We start from the raw sequence: 24,470 nt of genomic DNA on the forward strand, positions 1-24,470 counted from the left end.
CAAACACACACACACACTCGCACACTCATACTCGTGCACACACAAACACACACTCTATCACACACTCACACTCTCTCGCACACACACACACACACTCACACTCGTGCACACACACACACACACTCGTACACACACTCTATCACACACTCACACTCTACACACTCTCTTGCTCACACACACACACACTCACTCACTCACAAACACACACACACACACTCGTACACACACTCTATCACACGCTCACACTCTACACACTCTCTCTCACACACACACACACTCGTACACACACTCTATCACACGCTCACACTCTACACACTCTCTCTCACACACACACACACTCGTACACACACTCTATCACACGCTCACACTCTACACACTCTCTCTCACACACACACACACTCGTACACACACTCTATCACACGCTCACACTCTACACACTCTCTCTCACACACACACACACACACACTCGCACACTCGTGCACACACACGCACTCGTACACACACTCTATCACACGCTCACACTCTACACACTCTCTCTCACACACACACACACACACACTCAGGTCTGTACAGCCTGATGTTCAAAACACCAGCACTACAACAGTACCAGAGTACCAAAATATTTACCGTAGTACCATATGTAGCTTATTTGTTCAGTGTGCCATTTTTCAGCAGATCAGATGGTGATCTTCATCAAATAATCTAATCTAGACAATCTAGTAATTAATCTAGACAACAGTGATGAACTACTGCACTCAACACTTTCACTTTATTTTGCTTTCTTTTCTAAAAGTGAAATCTATTAACGACTAGGGATGTAAAGATGAACCGCGAGCTGGTTGAAAATCGATTCAAATATGTGATGCAACATAAAAATCGCGATACAATTGGAGTAGGAGTTTATCTGAATGTATCTCTGAGGGGAACTGACTGTCTTTAGAAAAGTTTAAATGGCTTTTTCTTTTCATTTTGCCTCTGAACGATGCATATTAACAGTGTTGTTTTCGGGCTGAAACGATTCCGTGTACTGTAACTACACACGGAACACCGTTTTTCCCCACGGACCATTATTACTGACGCACAACCCGATAAACGCTGGACCAGACCATAGACTGTATGAAAACAGGGGCCAGACTTTTAAAAAAAGCGCTGAACATATTTAAGACTGTAAATCAATATGGTGGCTAGTTATAATGTCCCTACGTTAGCTATGTTTTGTGAAAGACTAAGCGCCATTGTGCATAAAAATACCACAGAAAGAAAGTTAGTCAATATCACACGAAGAGTGCCAGTTTTCACCTCTAAAATCAGCATGATTACAAATGTGATTTTATCTAACAGTTCAATAAACAAGAAGGTAATATTAAGAGACTTACGTTTTAGACACTATATTGCCTGTTTTTGCTTTATTTTGCCAACAAAAAAATTCCAAACACAGCCACAGCGCTGTTGTGTGTCTCTGAGCAACACGACGGTGATTCGTTCCTGAATGAATCACTCGTTTAAATGATTCGGTTCAGTCGCAGTGACTCACTTATTAACAGTGACTTGCTGCCACCTGCTGGCGGTTTTAACTTCACATTTAAAGTATATTTTCATTTTTAAAATAATTGTAAATATCAGTATTCAACGTTTTATGTTTAAAATAACAAAATATTATTTATGCATTTGTAAGTTCAGGTTAAATGCATTCATGTCCCTCTGTGTGGGAAACTCCTCCCGTGCAGCTTCTGTGTTTCTCTGCATTGCAAAGATGAATTTTGATACGGATATCATTTGTTTGGTAACAGCCCAAATGTCTTTTATTCTAATTGACTGATTAAATGTAAGAATTTGACTTAAAAGATGATGCACACTTTTAGAAAAAAAAGGCTTTATGAAGGTAAAAATGCCCATAAAATGTAAAAATCTATTTAAACTTATTGGAACAGATTAATTTCTATCACTGCTGTGACCTGACCCGCACACAGAATATGAAATATCAAAAACAAGTTTTACACACACACACACACACCAGTACGTATAGGGACATTTAAGAGGGTTTATTCTCCAAATAACTCTAATTTCATGTTGCAGAAAAATGTGTTTAAAAATTGTGTATGGTCTCTTCTTGTTCCAAGTTATCTTCCTCTCCACTGATGTTTGCCTCACAAAAGCCACAAAGCCTTCCAAGAAGACAGTAAAGGCTTGTGTCATGCTTGAGCTTTAGTTAGGCTGAACCTTGAAAGTTAAGTTGCACGACATAAATGCAATGTTTAGGTATTACTATAATTTTTTTATTGATATATTTGTATTTTGAATGTAATTTGGCAATTAAATACATTAAATGGGTTTAGTTTTCACGGTTATTAATGTATGCAATTTCAGCAATAAAAATGTAAATTTTTCTAAAAAGAAAACAAAGTTGATTATTTTAAGAGATCTATCTTATTATCTCTTGTATATTTAGTATTGCAAATGACTTCTTATCTGATCGCTCGATTAATCGATGGAATAATCTGTAGAATACTCGATTACTAAAATAACCGATAGCTACAGCCCTAGTATAGTTTCACAAAACTAGTCAGACGATTCTGTTTTTGCTTCAAATTTCGAAATGATAGTCTAATTTAGATTAAAAACTGCTCATGCTGCATGCACGCTGCTTCTTTGTTTGGATCATGATTAAAATCCAGTGGTTGCCTCTCATTTTAAGCTCTTGGTTATGTTAACTAGTGTCTGTCAGTATCATCCGCAGAGGAGCTCATGTTGCTCGATACGGATCAGACTCGAACCTCAAGACGTACAGCAGAGACTCGAACCCACGACCTTCACTAGCGGCCTGATGATCGATCCGCATGAACATCTGATAGTCTAATGTTACTTCTAATCTAATACAATCTCATCTAATCTATCGAATCACATTGTGACCCAAAAATAAGCAAATAATTATAGATAGGTAAACAAGTAAATAAATAAGGCAGGTTAATCTCATTTAGTTTCCATGTGTGGATCAGGAAGGTCCATAAAGCTGACAGGCAGTAAATGAGATCGACTGAGACTTTAGAGCTGAATCACATCAAGCGCCTGCTGAATCCGTTTATAGACGTCAATGCAAACATTACAATGACACTTCAGACGACAGCCTCGATTAAGATGCTAAAATATCTTCAGAGGAGAGATCTGGAGGACCTGCGTGTTTGTCTGACCTCAGACGCGAGACGCTCGAACAGCTGAGAGAGACTGTGATGCTGAGAAACGCCGGATCAGCAGATTCACGCAAACACCATGAGAAATCAGGACTTCCCAGCATTCCCTGCGCGTGACGCTCAACACGAGAGGAATCCAGTAAAGTTCATGTGGAGTCTAGAACGGTTCACATACAAACACAAACCGGCCTGATGTCCGCTACTGGTGATGGATCACTCTAATGGTCTAACCACTCTAAAATAAAACATGAGTTCAAAAGTGAAGCAAAGAGCGATCCAGGCATGAATTCCAGATTCAGTCTGGATTCAGGGGGTCTGATCTTCAGGGTCTCTGAGCGACCTCCAGAAGCATCTCAGAGGAACCCAGCGGATCCTCATGAACGGCCCACGCCGCACAGAGACGGAGGAAAATAAGCAGACAGGGCAAATTACAGCAGAACCGCAGCTACAATTACAGCCTGTGTCGGATCAGCCAATGAGTCTAGGAATAACAGGGAAAACATCCCAGCGGATGAAGCTCTGAGATTCAGCACAGGCCAACACTGGAGTGCTGGATTCAGCTTTCAATGGGTTATTTATGGACAAAACATCTCAAATCTGAAGACACATGATCCACTGACCGCTGAGGAGCCGTTACGTCACAACACACAGTCTGCAGACAGAGCAACGATCATCCTCTGATACTCACACACCAGGGCTCCTTTTAATACCCCCCCCCAGCGCTACCAAATCATCTTCTTGCGCCACCATCTGTAGAACTTAGTGCCACTGCTCTCAAATGTTAGTCTGAAGCCCTGCACACACACACTCATTCGCACACACTATACAGATTGATACAAATACACACACACTCTCACAGACACACACACACACACACAAAAAATGAAATGATAATTTCTTCAAGTCAGTCCAAACCTGTAAGCGGTGATGATATTGTTAATAATCTACAACGGTATAAACGCCACAGCAGAATCTCAGACACTTTTTCCCCATGATCCGGTTCAACCATCATAATGACTCTATGAAATATGGATGAAGCTAAGAGGGTTTTTGAGGTGTAGTATCCGCTTTCACGTGCTGAATCATTAACAAGAGGTTCAGCGATTGCTGTGACGAGCCATTAGTGACCCGCGATCACATCAGTGACCTTCCACATCACATCACACCGAGCCAGTGTGAACGCAAACCAGAGCTGCTTTTAAACAATCCTTATGATTTTTGGCATTTAAAAAAATGTATAATTGTGACCCATACAATGCATTGTTGGCTATTGCTACAAATATCCCCCAGCGACTTAAGGTTTTGTGCTGCAGGGTGCTTTCACGTGTATGAAACATCTTTACAAAGTCTTTTGTTTCGTTATTTCTGTGTTACAAACATTCAAATAATCACAAAAGTACTGGAATAAAAGTTCATAGTTCGGATATAAACACTGCTGTCTACAGTAGCGATCAAAATAGAATAAATCACCTTTTTGAAAGTAACGATGCTTCCAATAAAGATTGTATTAATTACAACGTAATGCCAGCAGGTGGAGACAAGTGACTTAAAACGAGATTCGTTCCAAAAAACGTTGATTTATTCAGGAATGAAGTCTTTATGAGCGAGTCATTGAATTATTTGTTTAACTTTTTTTAATCAACTCGTTGAATATTGTATTTTATAAATAGGCTGCATCAATTTTTACAAGAAACTCTAGTAAATTACATGTTATTTTATTTAGTTGTCTGTTTTTTTCAGAATCATGGTGGGAGAATAGTGATGTCTATTTAAAAAATATATATATATTGATACAATATAGTTAATATAAATATGGAAAATAATACGTCTTTCTAAAGAAATTTGTGAACTATATTTGCTCAAGAATGTTTTGAGTTTTAGCATTTTGAGTTACTCGGAGTATGAATATATATATATTTCAAGTTCAGTGTTATTTTAAACAGGACAAGGTCAAGCAAGACTTAGATAAGTAATAAACTATTTCTAAATCAGTAAATCTGCAAATATTGTCTTAAATAAATTCTGATGATGCAAATTGTAATTTGTGGCCCTTCACATTTTATGTAGTTTAAATGCGGCCCGCTTGGCCTCTGAACTCGAGTACCCCTGAGCTACAGTATATGTCATCATATAATCATAATCAAGTTTTATTATTTGTAATGCAAAATTTACAGCAGGGCATACAAATTCGGTTCGCAACCCTTTAAATAGTACTGGGAAATAGTTTGTGCAAAATCGTCCCAGTACTTTAGTACCGTACATTTAGTTCTGGAACTAAAGCGGTGCGAAAGGGCCTATTACTGGATGAATCAGTGTTTTTGAATTAATCTCTTGAATGAATGATTCAATGACTCACTCAAGATTTACTTGATTCATTACTGGATGATTCAGTGTTTTTGAATCAATCTCTTGAATGAATGATTCAATGACTCACTCAAGATTTACTTGATTCATTACTGGATGAATCAGTGCTTTTGAATCAATCTCTTGAATTTATATATACAGAATATTTCATCTGTCCATTTCTCAAATTGCATGAATGAAGGAATATAGTGGGCTTCTGCCCAGATACTCCACTCGCTCTAGCTCGAACCAGCAGAATCTCAATCTCATCATTTGTACTGCTGAATGCTGATATAGAGGACTGACAACTGAGATAATTTCAGGCTCTTACCTGCTTCAATAATCGACCCCAGGTATGGTTAACTCTAACTCTAACCTAAGTCAGGGCAATTTCAACCAATTGTAGTCAAAAAATTAATAAATAAAGACTAGTCTCAAAGTTAAAATGCTATGCATACTATATACTTACCTAGATTCCCATTAAAAACATTCGGACCGAATTTGTGTGCCCTGCTGTAAATTTTGACCGGTTGATGAAAAGCAAGCTTATGTGGATTCTACACATTCAAACAATTCGGATAAGTTATCTACAATTATTTATGGAGCAGATAAAATGCATATAATCATTTATTAATCAACTATCATTTTGACTTATTTTCTTTATTTAAAGGCTGAAATGTGAGGTTTACCTTTTTATGAAACGTTTTCAAAGCTTTATTTGAACATTTACATCAGATATGTTATTAAACTGTTGTCAGTCACGCTGTCATTTCAGATCCGGACATCATTGGTAATGTTATGGTTTTAGTGATTATGCAAACAAAAGTCTTTTTATTTGTTGTTTGTTGATTTTTACATATAAAACTTGAAGTGATTTATGTATCAGTACTTTTTGAACATTTTAACAATAACGTGATAATAATGATAACCGTGATAATTTTGGTCACTTATAATCGTGATAAGAAATGTTCATACCGTAACATCACTAAATGTACATGCAAATTGAAATGAGCTCCAAAATACGACATTGGCCGCCGTGACAAAAACACCAATTAAAAAAAAAAACAGTGGTTCTGCAAAACCAATACATATTAATCACTCAAAAATAATTAGGAACATTAAAAATGGCAAGCACCCCGACATCAATGAACCAATCAAACACACATCTGCTGCTTCATTATGTTTTATGATCTGATGTGTGAGTGAAATCAAACACTAGCTCTCCACATCAATAATCAAAGGGATTTTAATTGTCCTTCTTTTATTATAAACATACTGCACTGTTCAGAGGTCAGTGAATCATGATAACAGACTGCATGAGCCTCGTCCAAACGCCTCTTAAACCAGACAAACACAGACTAGAGTCAGACGCCGTGATGCCGGAATCTCAGTTACACTCGTGATCTAACAGTAGACAAATAAATTTTTAACAGCCGCTTTTCAAGAACTAAAAAAAACAGGAATTGATGGGTAGAATTGAAATCTTAATTTTACAACAAGTATCCGATTCTGGAATTGGAATTGATTCTCGATTCCCAACCCTACTGAAGCACCAGCAGGACAACTGCTCCAAGTCTTCATTATGTGAGCAGGATTTCATCATATTACTAACAGTTTAATTCATGGACGTGTATTTTGGTGACATCAGATCAGGATTAGACTTTAGATGAGGGGTGACATTCACTGCTCTCTTAAACACGTGTGTTCAGTGCATTACCCAACCAACACGCCACTGAAAGCCATCACAAAACGGGGCTCCAGAGTAACACTTGAGGGCAGTGGCACTAAGTTCTACAGATGGTGGAGCCAGGAGCAGATTTGGTAGCACTGGGGGTATTAAAAATAAAGATCATTTAATCAAAAAATTACTACTGATTTGCATTAATAAGAGCAGTTACTCAATATTATTATTTCTTGGTTAAGACACATTTGACAGTAAAGCACTGAGCTTGAGTTGATGCATACAAAATGTACTTTTTAACAACAGTAACATGCAACATTTTTATATAGAAAATGTATATAGGCTATTCTACTTGCATTAAATATACCATTATTCTGATATGTAACTGACCAATAACTTCAGTGATATTAAAAGGAACACTATGTGTGATTGTTGCAAATTGAAGAAAAGTTAGTTGCTTGAATCTCGCTCTCAAAAAGGCTGTACAAACCTTGAAATGAATAAAGTAATAACATTCGACTATTTCTGCCACAACACCATGGTTATAGTTAGCGCTACTGCTTCTGGTTTTCTACGTCAGCACCGTTTGATCGGTTTATATCAGAGATTTCTGTGCAGAACTTGAATGCATCTCACTAGATCTTGCAGCAATCTTTATTCAAGATCTAGAGTTATGCTTCATTTGCCGTTTGATGTTTCTCATATGCAGAGCTTATGAGTCGGACAACACGGTGGTCGCGCCAGTGTGACCGCTCACAAAATGTAGTCGCACGGGCAGAAAAAAAATGGTTGCTATGTGACTATTTGGACACAGTCTGGATCCCTGCAACAGCAGCCCAGTCATTTAGTTCTTGCGTTGCTAAGATCAATCACAGCCTCTTCTGAGGACTCGGGTTCTTGTGATCATCTGTAGCTCATGGAGCAGAACATCTAAATCCAGTCAGACTCTGACAGATCGACAGTATTATACAGAGCGTCTCGCACGCTTTCCATCCCAATCTCTCACACAGTGACTGAATCATAACCAGCGCTAGTGAAGTGAGACTGGTGTATTATCAACTGCGCTTCATTAATCAATGATTTAAGCATTCTTACTAAAACAAACGCTGTGTGTCAAATGATTAAAAGTGAGTGTTCATTCAGACTAAGGGGCTGTTTACACGACACAGTTTTTAACGAAGAATGCAAAACTTTTAAAGCGTTTTGACCGTTCACTCACATGACAACAGTGTTTTAAGGGCTTGAAAACACAAGCTTTTGAAAACCATACCATTATTGTTTGTGCAAACAGTGATGTCATGCATGCACCAGTAGATGTGCAGTGTTTCTTTACAAAGTGACGTCGCCAACTACTGACCTGGCATGAATAATACAGCATTTTTAGCCGTTTTCATGCATCGGTGTGTGAACGGCAAAAAAAAAATGTATATGATTGTTGTTGTATAAATGACACAATGAGTGAATTCATGTATTTACAGACAAATAAAAGCAACATAATTTGGGACAAAGAAATCAAAGTATTTTTAAGAACATTAGGATTATATAAATGTGTCTGGATGTTTGACTTCTCGTAAAGACGCTCATTACTGTAATTCAGTATTTTTACTGTAATATACAATGTTTTTTAATTAGAAATAAAGTCTGCACAACAAATTACCTCTATGATGAATAAATAACTGCCATTTACAGTAATGATGTGAATATATGAAGGGAAACGGTCATGAAAATAATGTCCCAATGCAGAAACTCTTCCTAAAAACAGGCTTCAGTATTTTATGTCAAATATAATTGGTTGGTTTGACAGATAAACATGAGAGATGAACCCATGAACCCATATTAGACTCTAAACAGCCACAGATGTTAATATTAGTGTTATGAGCAGTGCAGTAAACTGGCTGTACACTGATATGCTGACAGACAGCAGTGATGGTGAATTACACAGACCGACCCGATCACGTCATTCACACCTGCAGAAGATCCACCGGCTCTGAAGAACAGCAGTCTGTTTGTCATACGTGACTCTGGAGCACAAAACCAGTCATGAGGGTCAATTTTTTGACATTGAGATGCATGCATCATCTGAAAGCTGAATAAATCATATTTCCATTGATGTATGGTTTGTTAGGATAGGACAATATTTGGCTGAGATACAACTATTTGAAAATCTGGAATCTGAGGGTGCAAAAAAATCTAAATATTGAGAAAATCATCTTTAAAGTTGTTCAAATGAAGTTCTTAGCAATGCATGTTACTAATCAAACATTAAGTTTATGGTAGGAAATCTACAAAATATCTTCATGGAACATGATCTTTACTTAATATCCTAATGATTTTTGGCATAAAAGAGAAATGTATAATTGTGACCCATACAATGTATTGTTGGCTATTGCTACAAATATCCCCCAGCGACTTAACACTGCTTTTGTGCTGCAGAGTCAGGAATGTGACCCACACATGACTGTCAGACAGCAGATGAACTCACACAATCGACACAAATCCATTCATTTGAATGTAATAATAGACTAAACTAATTACCAGAAATCTACAATCCAACTTCAGTGTCTAATAAACAGCAGTACATCACACACACACAGGCCTGCTGCACGTTCTCCATCAGCCAGATTCATTCTAATCAATGAAAAATCGTTTAATTATTACATCAAATCTGCCCAGTAACCAAGAGAAAAATGGCACATTTTACCTTTACAAGACGAGCCCTCCTCACATGAGACTGAGGTGAAAACCACAAATCACAGAGAGTATGAAGAGTGACTGATCAATGAATATTAGTGTCAAATCACACACACACACTATCTCTCACACACACGCACTCTCACACTCACACACACGCACTCTCTCACACTCACACACACGCACTCTCTCACACACACGCACTCTCTCACACTCACACTCTCTCACACTCACTCACACACACACACACACACACTCTCTCTCTCACACACACACACACACTCACTCACACACACACACACACACACTCTCTCTCTCACACACACACACACACTCACTCACACACACACACACACACACTCTCTCTCTCACACACACACACACACTCACTCACACACACACACACACACACTCTCTCTCTCACACACACACACACACTCACTCACACACACACACACACACACTCACTCACTCACACACACACACACACACTGTCACAGACACACTCTCTCTCACACACACACGCACTCTCACACTCACACACACGCACTCTCACACTCACACACACACTCCCTCTCTCACACACACACGCACTCTCTCACACTCACACACTCTCGCACTCACACACACACTCTCTCGCTCACACACACACACACGCTCTCTGTCTTTCTCCCACACACACACTCTCTCGCTCACACACACACACACGCTCTCTGTCTTTCTCCCACACACACACTCTCTCGCTCACACACACACACACGCTCTCTGTCTTTCTCCCACACACACACTCTCTCGCTCACACACACACACACGCTCTCTGTCTTTCTCCCACACACACACTCTCTCGCTCACACACACACACACGCTCTCTGTCTTTCTCCCACACACACACTCTCTCGCTCACACACACACACACGCTCTCTGTCTTTCTCCCACACACACACTCTCTCGCTCACACACACACACACGCTCTCTGTCTTTCTCCCACACACACACTCTCTCGCTCACACACACACACACGCTCTCTGTCTTTCTCCCACACACACACTCTCTCGCTCACACACACACACACGCTCTCTGTCTTTCTCCCACACACACACTCTCTCGCTCACACACACACACACGCTCTCTGTCTTTCTCCCACACACACACTCTCTCGCTCACACACACACACACGCTCTCTGTCTTTCTCCCACACACACACTCTCTCGCTCACACACACACACACGCTCTCTGTCTTTCTCCCACACACACACTCTCTCGCTCACACACACACACACGCTCTCTGTCTTTCTCCCACACACACACTCTCTCGCTCACACACACACACACGCTCTCTGTCTTTCTCCCACACACACACTCTCTCGCTCACACACACACACACGCTCTCTGTCTTTCTCCCACACACACACTCTCTCGCTCACACACACACACACGCTCTCTGTCTTTCTCCCACACACACACTCTCTCGCTCACACACACACACACGCTCTCTGTCTTTCTCCCACACACACACTCTCTCGCTCACACACACACACACGCTCTCTGTCTTTCTCCCACACACACACTCTCTCGCTCACACACACACACACGCTCTCTGTCTTTCTCCCACACACACACTCTCTCGCTCACACACACACACACGCTCTCTGTCTTTCTCCCACACACACACTCTCTCGCTCACACACACACACACGCTCTCTGTCTTTCTCCCACACACACACTCTCTCGCTCACACACACACACACGCTCTCTGTCTTTCTCCCACACACACACTCTCTCGCTCACACACACACACACGCTCTCTGTCTTTCTCCCACACACACACTCTCTCGCTCACACACACACACACGCTCTCTGTCTTTCTCCCACACACACACTCTCTCGCTCACACACACACACACGCTCTCTGTCTTTCTCCCACACACACACTCTCTCGCTCACACACACACACACGCTCTCTGTCTTTCTCCCACACACACACTCTCTCGCTCACACACACACACACGCTCTCTGTCTTTCTCCCACACACACACTCTCTCGCTCACACACACACACACGCTCTCTGTCTTTCTCCCACACACACACTCTCTCGCTCACACACACACACACGCTCTCTGTCTTTCTCCCACACACACACTCTCTCGCTCACACACACACACACGCTCTCTGTCTTTCTCCCACACACACACTCTCTCGCTCACACACACACACACGCTCTCTGTCTTTCTCCCACACACACACTCTCTCGCTCACACACACACACACGCTCTCTGTCTTTCTCCCACACACACACTCTCTCGCTCACACACACACACACGCTCTCTGTCTTTCTCCCACACACACACTCTCTCGCTCACACACACACACACGCTCTCTGTCTTTCTCCCACACACACACTCTCTCGCTCACACACACACACACGCTCTCTGTCTTTCTCCCACACACACACTCTCTCGCTCACACACACACACACGCTCTCTGTCTTTCTCCCACACACACACTCTCTCGCTCACACACACACACACGCTCTCTGTCTTTCTCCCACACACACACTCTCTCGCTCACACACACACACACGCTCTCTGTCTTTCTCCCACACACACACTCTCTCGCTCACACACACACACACGCTCTCTGTCTTTCTCCCACACACACACTCTCTCGCTCACACACACACACACGCTCTCTGTCTTTCTCCCACACACACACTCTCTCGCTCACACACACACACACGCTCTCTGTCTTTCTCCCACACACACACTCTCTCGCTCACACACACACACACGCTCTCTGTCTTTCTCCCACACACACACTCTCTCGCTCACACACACACACACGCTCTCTGTCTTTCTCCCACACACACACTCTCTCGCTCACACACACACACACGCTCTCTGTCTTTCTCCCACACACACACTCTCTCGCTCACACACACACACACGCTCTCTGTCTTTCTCCCACACACACACTCTCTCGCTCACACACACACACACGCTCTCTGTCTTTCTCCCACACACACACTCTCTCGCTCACACACACACACACGCTCTCTGTCTTTCTCCCACACACACACTCTCTCGCTCACACACACACACACGCTCTCTGTCTTTCTCCCACACACACACTCTCTCGCTCACACACACACACACGCTCTCTGTCTTTCTCCCACACACACACTCTCTCGCTCACACACACACACACGCTCTCTGTCTTTCTCCCACACACACACTCTCTCGCTCACACACACACACACGCTCTCTGTCTTTCTCCCACACACACACTCTCTCGCTCACACACACACACACGCTCTCTGTCTTTCTCCCACACACACACTCTCTCGCTCACACACACACACACGCTCTCTGTCTTTCTCCCACACACACACTCTCTCGCTCACACACACACACACGCTCTCTGTCTTTCTCCCACACACACACTCTCTCGCTCACACACACACACACGCTCTCTGTCTTTCTCCCACACACACACTCTCTCGCTCACACACACACACACGCTCTCTGTCTTTCTCCCACACACACACTCTCTCGCTCACACACACACACACGCTCTCTGTCTTTCTCCCACACACACACTCTCTCGCTCACACACACACACACGCTCTCTGTCTTTCTCCCACACACACACTCTCTCGCTCACACACACACACACGCTCTCTGTCTTTCTCCCACACACACACTCTCTCGCTCACACACACACACACGCTCTCTGTCTTTCTCCCACACACACACTCTCTCGCTCACACACACACACACGCTCTCTGTCTTTCTCCCACACACACACTCTCTCGCTCACACACACACACACGCTCTCTGTCTTTCTCCCACACACACACTCTCTCGCTCACACACACACACACGCTCTCTGTCTTTCTCCCACACACACACTCTCTCGCTCACACACACACACACGCTCTCTGTCTTTCTCCCACACACACACTCTCTCGCTCACACACACACACACGCTCTCTGTCTTTCTCCCACACACACACTCTCTCGCTCACACACACACACACGCTCTCTGTCTTTCTCCCACACACACACTCTCTCGCTCACACACACACACACGCTCTCTGTCTTTCTCCCACACACACACTCTCTCGCTCACACACACACACACGCTCTCTGTCTTTCTCCCACACACACACTCTCTCGCTCACACACACACACACGCTCTCTGTCTTTCTCCCACACACACACTCTCTCGCTCACACACACACACACGCTCTCTGTCTTTCTCCCACACACACACTCTCTCGCTCACACACACACACACGCTCTCTGTCTTTCTCCCACACACACACTCTCTCGCTCACACACACACACACGCTCTCTGTCTTTCTCCCACACACACACTCTCTCGCTCACACACACACACACGCTCTCTGTCTTTCTCCCACACACACACTCTCTCGCTCACACACACACACACGCTCTCTGTCTTTCTCCCACACACACACTCTCTCGCTCACACACACACACACGCTCTCTGTCTTTCTCCCACACACACACTCTCTCGCTCACACACACACACACGCTCTCTGTCTTTCTCCCACACACACACTCTCTCGCTCACACACACACACACTCGGTCAGCTGAACCTGAAGCAGTAAAATGTCAACACACGAGACAAAGAGCGCCGGAGGAAAACGCCTCAGCGGTGAAATGATTGATGAGATTGGATCACTCACTTCCCGATCACCTCGCAGAGCTCGTACACATCCTCGAACAGCACGTCGTCGTCAGCCATAGCGTTACCGTTACCGTTACTCCCGCCGACAGATCCGAGCGGCGACACCGGGATCCTGTCAATCCCCCGGATTCCCGTCGACGACCACCGAAGCTGTCCGTTCACACCGAGCGACGACGACGACGATGATGATGATGATGATGATGATGTCAGGGAAAATCAACGCTCCGGGATTCTGCCGCTTCAAATAATAAATGTCAATGTGACGCGAGCAACCGAGAAAAAAAACGCGCTGGTGCGCCCAAACGCTAGAGATCCCGCCGATCCGCCTCAGACATCAAAAACGCGCTCAACGCCGCCGCCGCCGCTCGGGTTCCCGTCCGACCGCGCTCATCATTGTCCGTTAGACGCGCCGGTACACGCCCTGATCTCCCGTTAGAGCGGTGAGGTACAGCAGCGCTGCCGTGTAACGGTTTCTGCAGCTCTCCGTCGCCTCGGCGTCTCTCCTCCCGCTCCGCTGCTGCTCCCGTCCAGCGCGCTGACGCTCCGCCCTCTCAAGGTTATGAAGCTGCCGCACGCCGAGCCGCAATGGCCGCCGAGGTGCGCGCGATTCCCCGGATGTTTCCGCTGAGGCTCATCGGACCGCTTGAGCCAAGATGTCGGCGGAAGGGCGCGCCTTCGAGCCCACGGCGCTCAGTTTCCTAATCTGCCCAGAGAAATCCCGTTCTCCCGTCCAGCGGCCAATGGCAGACCGGCGTCGCTGCGCGTGCTGGTTGACCGTGCGATGACGTCAGAGCTTCTGCGATTTTTTTCCTCAGGATCCGTGAATTTTCTTTCTGAATAAATGCTGCAGGAGGGCAATAGATTGAACATGGAAGATTCTCGTTGAATAAGAGTGGGCTCGCAGACAGAGCATCGTTTTATGATCCTGATTCATCACATCCATCACTGAGCCACAGATTCATAGCAAGCGCAGACATATTGTACAGTTTATAGAGATGCAATAAAAACCGATAGGGTTTGCTCATTCAAGCAGCTTTATATGTGTGTGTGTGTGTGTGTGTGTGTGTGTGTGTGCCCCTGGAGCACAAAACCAGTCATGAGGGTCAATTTTGTGAAATTGAGATTTATGCATCATCTGAAAGCTGAATAAATAATCTTTCCATTGATGTATGGTTTGTTAGGATAGAACAATATTTGAAAATCTGGAATCTGAGGGTGCAAAAAAATCTAAATATTGAGAAAATCATCTTTAAAGTTGTTCAAATGAAGTTCTTAGCAATGCATATTACTAATCAAACATTAAGTTGTGATATATTTACGGTAGGAGATTTACTAAATATCTTCATGGAACATGATCTTTACTTAATATCCTAATGATTTCTGGCATAAAAGAGAAATGTATAATTGTGACCCATACAATGTATTGTTGGCTATTGCTACAAATATCCCCCAGCGACTCAACACTGCTTTTGTGCTGCAGGGACACATTATATTCACAAAAAGGAGCTGCTAGTTTGTCTTGTGCTCTTTAACTGTACACATTGATGTTAATAATCTCACTCTCATGTGACTCTGGCAGCTAATGAGCGGCTGAGCAGAATTTAAACCCCCATGAAATCACACTTGTATTTTGTGACTTTATGTCTGATGGCTCTGAGATCATCTGCATCATATCAGTCGGTTTCTTCATCCTGGAGATCTGCTCCTCATCACAGCTGAGCTTTGGAGGAATGACGATCACCAGTCATGGGTTGGTTAATGTTGTTGATCATAAACAGCTGGACCGAAGTTCAGCATCTTCTGGAACACACCCTCTCTCGCGCACTCACTCACACACACTCACTTTCACACACACACACACACTCACTCACACACACACACACCACACACACACACACACGAAAAGTAACCTGTTACATTACTGTAATAAAGTATTTGAAATAGTTACACTACTTGTTACATTTTAAATAGGGTAACTTGTAATCTGTAACCTGACACATTTCCAAAGTAACCTTCCCAACTCTGCATAAGAAGTAGTTTTTCTTGTAGCCTAGTTTCCTAGTTGGTTAAATGCAAACTATTGTGTGAAATCAGCAGCGTTTGCCTTCATTCTGACACATCTGGGACAGTCGAGTACTGCTTCTCAAACACAACACTCTTCAGTTCCACGAGTCCGTTTGTCTCCCATATTCCACATCAATCAGCCTAAATAATCTGAAGATAATGAATGAATCTCGTTTGCTCGTACAGTCAGAATATGTATTTGGAGCAGCTGGATATTGAGTTTGTTTATTCTGTGCATCACCTCTGATGACTGACGGTGCGCAGTCACATGACGTCTGAAATCAACCAATCACAGTGCTGATTACTGAACAGGTTTTATCATTAAACTCATCTTTTTGAACTGTAAATGAATTTGTTTATTTGACTAGACTTTGTGAGTATAACCACATTTTCATTTGTACAATTGTTTTTATATAAAGAATGGTTTCGTCTGTCGATGTTTGCATCCATTTTAAACCAAATATGACCCAAGCAATATTTGACGTTTCGAAGACTGAATTTTAGGACTGTTTTTAAGGACAGGATTCAGTCCGTCAGTGACGGAGAGGAAACGCATCATCATTCAGCAGGAAGTCAAGAACGAAAAGAGACACAAATTCATTTTGAGAAACAGCAGGTGCAATTCTCTACATTTCCAGAATACTGAATTGTGGATTTACTCCAGTGCCAATGAAACATCCGATAACACAAACTGAAGCAGCTCTTACATTCACAAAAGTTTATTCCAAAACAACAACAAAAACATTTACACTACATTGGTTTTTCTCTTTATGGATAAAGTTCTATGCAGTCAAATACATAAAAACCATCAAGCCGAGCGATTAAACGCCTGAAAGTACAATATGACGCTTCATGGCAAGCTTATATCACTATTCTTTTACTGCAATGAAAATAATATAATAATATTAATCATCAGGAGGAATATTGACACAACTGATCATCTCATATGTACATTTCTAAAAATACATTTCTATATAAAGTGCAGGGAAATTATCTGAATGGGATCTGCGTCCATGTCTGTAATATACTGCTTGATCAAACTAATTATGCACAAAAACACGCAAACTGTACAAACTGATTTCCCAACCGCCTGCCATTAAAACCGTAAAACAAGAGCGGACGGCATCTTCGCCATCGGCCAGAAAATGGTGAAATCTGGAAATGTCGACAGACTTCTTTCTGGAAAACCGGACGACGGACGAAACTGTGACTGAGAAATCCACTATTACTCCAGTCGAACCAACCCGCTGCATGATAAATCACGTTTTAATCATGACCACAATTTCTGCTTCTCTTGATATATTAAGCATAACGGTGCAATATTTGGTTATTTATCCTGAAAATGCTTTCTTCTAATTAGGCATATGTGTGCAGTGGTTGACCGATATATCGGCCGATAATGTTTGAGACTTTTATTTCGACGGCGCTGAGAACAGCACACAGCGCTCACGTTCTCCCTCTTCATCGTTTGCTGTCGTCGTTTAACAGTTCTGTCTAATACAGATAGAAGTCACACAGCTTCACACACTTTAAACTCATGATTTCAAACTATTTGCCACCATCGGCCAGAAAATGGTGAAATCTGGGAATGTCGACAGACTTCTTTCTGAAAAACCGGACGACGGACGAAACTGTGACTGAGAAATCCACTATTACTCCAACCCGCTGCATGATAAATCACGTTTTAATCATGACCACAATTTCTGCTTCTCTTGATATATTAAGCATAACGGTGCAATATTTGGTTATTTATCCTGAAAATGCTTTCTTCTAATTAGGCATATGTGTGCAGTGGTTGACCGATATATCGGCCGATATTTGGCATTTTTCAAATATCTGCATCGGCCGATAAGAGTTTCTGTTTGGCCGATAATGTTTGAGACTTTTATTTCGACGGCGCTGAGAACAGCACACAGCGCTCACGTTCTCCCTCTTCATCGTTTGCTGTCGTCGTTTAACAGTTCTGTCTAATACAGATAGAAGTCACACAGCTTCACACACTTTAAACTCATGATTTCAAACTATTTGCCTACGATCATATTCCTGTCGTTTTCATTGTGTGCTGCACGTAAAATGAGTTCGACCTTGGCTTCAGTTGGAAACGACATGATTCCCGAAGCACACAAACTCCCCAGATACTGAGTGCTCTGTTGCTTACAGTGTTTACTTCCTTATTTATATATTTTTAAACATTTCTTTATTTGTGAAAAATGCTGTTATAGGATTACAGAATCAAGCAGTTGTCATCTAAAGTATAAGTATGTTTATTTTTAGTGATTCAAACGATTAATCACATCCAAAATAAAAGTTTGTTTACATAATATGTGCCGTGTATATTATGTATATATAAATACAAACACATGCATGTATATATTTAAGAAAAATACGTTGTTTATATATTAAATATATATATGAATATAAATATATACATGTAAATATTTTCCAAATATATACTGTATGTGTGTGTTTTTATATATACATAAAAATACAGTGCGCACACATATATTATGTAAACAAAAACTTATTTTGGTTGAGATTAATCATTTGACAGCACTACTTATTTTCCATATTTATCAGATTATTTCAAATTTCTTAAATATGATTTAAAATAAATAAAAATGATATATACCGGCTTTGTATCAGCCACCCTGCTCTCTAAGATATCAGCTGTCAGAAACCCAGCGTCAGACGACCGCTAGTAATGAGCGTCACAAGCGTTCATTATCAAGCAATCGCGTACGCTGTCATTTAGTGATCTCTATTGAGCCGGTCTGTTGTTTGCTGCGACTGAATCAATGTTCTCTTGATTTGTGGTTATGTGAGAGTACTCTATAATAATATAACAATTACATTATTATAATCATTCTGATGTTATACTATAAATAATAATATAATAATTCTGATGAAATAAAAAAAAAGTTGACCGTAAAATAATAATTGTGATTATATTTTCGAGTCGGTTATGGTGCAGCCCTAGTTAGAATGAGTCACGAGCGCTTCTGAATTAATTTCCATCTGGAATGAACGAGCAAATACATGATCCGATCTGCCTCGAGCTGAAACCTCATCTGGTTAAACTGCTTGAAATCCAGGTCTGGCCTTCATCAGACGCCGAACCACGCGACATGAAACAAGAACAAACGAGAGAAAACCACACGTACATTTACACAGTGCTGGCCACAATCATTAGAACACTAGTATTGTGACTTTGCTGTGTAGGAAATATCATTTTGGCCATTAACTGTAATAATGCAGTGAGATGTTAGTGCTGCACACAGAGCTCTGATCTGATCTTCATCAGTCTGTCTGGAGTCACATGAAGAAACAGAACAAACTGAGACAGACTCAATCCAGAAGAACTGATGCTTCAAGAAACCTCCTGCGAAGCTCCTGAGAAACTCTGCTCAAGTGCACCGAGGACAAACGCTGCTTTAAACACAAAGATGCTCACACCAAATGTTGGTTTCATTCAGTTAATAGAAGTTAACTGATAAAGAAAATCTATTTTTGACAGCATCCTCATTTCACAGCATTTTTACACAAGTGCCTCAAACTGTTAACAGCACTGTAGCTTTGCAGGAGGTTTCTTGAAGCATCAGTTCTTCTGGATTGAGTCGGTCTCAGTTTGTTCTGTTTCTTCATGTGACTCCAGACAGACTGATGAAGATCAGATCAGAGCTCTGTGTGCAGCACTAACATCTCACTGCATTATTACAGTTAATGGCCAACTGGAAATGCAAACTGATATTTCCTACACAGCAAAATATAGAAATAACTATCACAATACTAGTGTTCTAATGATTGTGGCCAGCACACGTGTCTGTCACGGCGACTAGAGTGTAGAAAACACACGGCGAGTGTCTGAAGTGCATCTGTGAACGCTTCATTGCTTCTCATTCCAAATGTAGAAAAGCACAAAATGTGATTCTACCAGGTGGGCATCATGTCGGGGAACCAGACGCGGCCCAGGTGTTTGGACACCTCCCAGTGGATGTCGTCCGGCCCGTACTTGCTGTCAGGCACCAGAACCTCCTCCATGATGGAGAGCTGCGTGAGCCGGCCGCCGCACATCTTGACGAACTCCACGAAGGCGCTGCAGGACACCTCACACTCGCCCAGGCCGATGGCCGACAGCTGTCTGCAGCGCTCTGCGATCCGGATCAGCTCCTCGTCCAGGGGTCTCAGGCCGTTAGCACACACCACCAGCTCCACCAGCCGAGGACAGGTCAGCCCCACGCGGCCCAGAACCTCTTTACTGACGGAGCGGCCGAAGTACAGGTGCGTGACGGGCACCTCGTCGCGGAAGAAGGGCCCGAACTCGTCCTCGTACAGGAAGAAGTACATGACCAGGTTGAACTTGGGCGAGTGGCGCACCATGGCATCCCAGCTGCTCTTCTTGATGGAGTGGAACTGCTGGCCCGGGTTCTCGCTCACCACGTCGATGCGCAGGTGCTCCAGGTGAACGTGACGCTCTGACGACAGCGCTAGCAGCAGCTCGTCGCTCAGCAGGTGGTAGTTGAGCGCTAGCTCACGCAGACCGTGACACTGATCCGCCACGCACAGGATACCTGTGGCACAAACACACGCCGTTAGTCAGACTAGTGCTCTTGCTAAAGCACAGCTCTGATAACTCACATCACACACTGCTCAAGCATTCAACTTCCACAATCACTCTGAGTGTTGATTAGGCACATTAGCTGCCCTAAAAACTGATTGTTTTAATAGCATCGGATACAAATGTCAGCATTAAAACAGCAGAGCCAAAATTATTTATAAAGCACACCATCAGGACTAGGGCTGACAAAAATGATTCGAATTTCGAATATTCGTAAAATTTAAAATTGTAAAATTTGAATTAAAAAACGTTGCATTTCAATTTTAAGTGTGCGTTAAGAACGCAGCCTTATCAGCGGCGCACGAGATGCGATGACGATGTAAGTGTCGTTGCATTTGAATGTTTTTGTTAGCCTATCCAGTTGAAGCCACTAGATGCGGCGCTGCTGCGTTGTTAATTACTAATATTGCAGGAAAAGAGAACATCGATGCGCATTTTCTAGAGGGACATCTATCAGCGTTGCACTCGCGTCTCGCACAAAAGAGCCGCATGTTTAGAAAGCAATGTAATATTAATGCAAGTTCAACTTTGAAAAAAACATATCTCAAGACTTTTTGGCGTTTTTTTTCCCACGCCGCTGCAACTCGTGTTTTTAAATGAAAAATGTACTCCGTGTGATTGGCTTTCGGTCCTTTGTATTAAACTATGCATACATACATGATGCTGTTTTGTTTATAGTCGTTTAAACAACTTAATTAATTATAATTGGTTTATAAACATTATGCACTTTTTACACAGATAGTCATGTTATTTTATATGCTTTGAAAAAACGTGCATTGGTCGATGCGCCCTCTTGTGGCCTCAGGAGAGAAGCCAAAAGCTTTTCTTCACCCTAACTAAAATTATGCATTGTAAATTAGAATATAATTCGCCAGTATGTGAGTTGGAGGCTCAGTATAAGTTTAGCACAGATATATTTTCACTCACCGAACACACTGACTAGGGATGGGCGAAATGATCCTGAAGTATCAAGGATTTTTTAAAAACGAGTACTTGAACTGAATCGAGGAATCGTGACAGCCCTTTTAGAGACGCATTATTTGAATATCAAATATTCTTCACTTTTTTATTCATTCCGTGTGAAACATGCCATGAAAGTTATTTTGTGTTTGAATCTCATGGATGTTGGCTCTGACCTGCAGGAGACACGTGCGGGCAGCTGCTCATCTTCAGCAGCTTCAGCGTGTCGCTGTTGTTGGCCACCAGCACTTTGAGCGACGGGTCGTCCACCGGTGTGTCGTCGATCTTCAGGGACGACAGAGACTTCGAGTTCACGAACACCACCGTCAGCGCCGAGATGAAGTGAGACTGAGGAGACAAACAACAGCCGATTCTAGCGAGACTGAACCTGAGAGACAGAGAACTCCATTGTGTGTGTGTGTCTGTGTGTGTGTGAGAGAGAGAGAGAGAGAGAGAGAGAGAGAGAGTGTGTGTGTGTGTGGAGGAGACGGATCTTCTGCTGCTCGTGCCTCCTCACGAGGAGAATCAACACCAGGAGGAGCAACTTCCTCTGCACTGAAATCCTCCGGTTTCTCCCAGCTGGATTCTGCTCAGGATGAGACAAACAGGTTTAGAAAGAAAAGCCTGACACATGAAATAACAGTCTGGAAAATCTAATGTTCTGAAATAGAAGAGAATATTGAACATTTATATGATTTTTTTGTTTTGTATCATACTTGATCCATCATGGCTCATCTAGTCTGACACAGTGAGAATATGGAGGAAAAAACAGAAGCTGCAGATGTTGATATTTATTATATGATGAAATTATGCTGCTTGTAATGTAAATCAATGAGATCTTTATAACAGTAGAGCAGATACTGATATTAAATGATCTAAATATCAGTGGTTACTGTAATCCTCCAATAATATGTCTTGGTAAGATAATGCAAAGAGCTTCTGGAGCTTCCATCTGCAATGAATGAATGAGCAGGAGCTCAAATCAAACAGTTTGAAGAACATTCAACTGAAATAAAAAATGCTAAATTGTATTTCTGAGATGATGGCTCATGAAACACATGACTCTGTCCACTGTTCGGATACGGTGCCATACACACGGAATAATATGAAATGCATTTTGCTGCTTTATTGTCACATGAAGTCATCATATTGTGTGCGAGTGGAATCCAGCTATTATCATACAAAAATAGTTATTTTTTTCCCTTTTAAATGAAATTTTGTGGAAAAACATTGCTGTCCGGCTGATTAAAGAGGCTGCGATTGAAATGTTCTTACTTATGCAATTGTGACGTGGGTCTATCAGAGCAAAGCAGCTTCTCCATTCATTACAAGAGCAGATGTGTTTTTACAAAATAATGATGTGCACAGACAAATAATTTATACTATTCACAGATTCCCTTCTTTTTGGAATAGTCTATTCTGATGTCACGGGTGACTTAATTAAAAAAGGTGATTGTTCTTCTTCATTCAGTGACACTGGAAGTGGAAGGTCTAGTCCACTGCATTCAGAGCTGTTCTGTGCTGCACGTTTGGCCAAATCTAGAAGGCCATCAGAGTATTTCATGCATGCATGTGCACAGTGAGTCCAGTATGCAGTATGCAGCACGCAGTGTGCACTACACTAGTGTTGTGTTCTGAGCACAGCAGAGCTTCTTGCATTACCTCTGCGATTTTGGCCGCAACATTTTCTTTGTGATTCTTCCCTCTCTCGTGGAACTCGACGCTCTGCGAAAACACATGCTGGTTATGAACATGCACTCAGATATTCAGATCGAGTATTGATGAAACATCCGGGTATATAGCTCTGGAGTCACTCACGGGTTTATTGTCCGCGATCCAGCATTTGCAGTACTGACAGAACTTCTTCGGCTGAGACTTCCAGTATTCAGTCCTTGATCACAAACACACAAAGATGCTTTATTATAATCACAGTGCGATAACGAAGAGCCCCGACCGCGCGAGTTCTTTAAATGTCTTATTATAATTTTTTTTTTTAAATGCTCGTGATTACTAACATGTTGAAGGATGGAAACTTCAAATCCCATGAAGGTTCGTAGATGTTTTACTGAAATCTACACGCTCACTGCTGGCGCCTCAAAATGACGTCACTGACGGCGCGACGAACCTCGACGCAGGAAATGCTCGACTAAAACAAGACTGAAAAATACAAGCGTAAAAGATAATTATCAACAACATGGAAAACCTATAAAACAG

General features: G+C 42.4%; 2 protein-coding genes and 1 long non-coding RNA gene across 3 annotated transcripts in view; all 3 read right to left on the bottom strand.

Moving 5' to 3' along the window:
• LOC107564833 (peripheral plasma membrane protein CASK-like) overlaps positions 1-15,295 on the bottom strand; it is a 62,345-nt gene extending 47,050 nt beyond the window's left edge. The window contains exon 1 of the mRNA XM_016250006.1: positions 14,616-15,295. Within this exon, the coding sequence (XP_016105492.1) occupies positions 14,616-14,674 (59 nt within the window). The 5' untranslated portion in view covers positions 14,675-15,295. The remainder of the gene's footprint in view (positions 1-14,615) is intronic.
• Positions 15,296-20,338: 5,043 nt separating this feature from the next.
• Positions 20,339-22,981, bottom strand: LOC107564834 (F-box/LRR-repeat protein 3-like). Its single transcript, XM_016250007.1, has 4 exons — positions 22,973-22,981; positions 22,789-22,880; positions 22,433-22,716; positions 20,339-21,249 (listed from the first exon to the last, which is right to left on the bottom strand). The coding sequence occupies exons 1-4, from the start codon at positions 22,979-22,981 to the stop codon at positions 20,609-20,611; spliced, it is 1,026 nt and encodes a 341-aa protein (XP_016105493.1). The 3' UTR covers positions 20,339-20,608.
• Positions 22,982-23,905: 924 nt separating this feature from the next.
• On the bottom strand, positions 23,906-24,398 carry LOC107564842 (uncharacterized). The gene is made up of 3 exons (XR_001606296.1): positions 24,272-24,398; positions 24,075-24,147; positions 23,906-23,981 (listed from the first exon to the last, which is right to left on the bottom strand). It is a non-coding gene; the product is annotated as an uncharacterized lncRNA (long non-coding RNA).
• Positions 24,399-24,470: the final 72 nt, after the last annotated feature.

This window comes from Sinocyclocheilus grahami, unplaced genomic scaffold (assembly GCF_001515645.1).
Source record: "Sinocyclocheilus grahami isolate Dianchi unplaced genomic scaffold, SAMN03320097.WGS_v1.1 scaffold965.1, whole genome shotgun sequence".
NCBI lineage: Eukaryota > Metazoa > Chordata > Actinopteri > Cypriniformes > Cyprinidae > Sinocyclocheilus > Sinocyclocheilus grahami.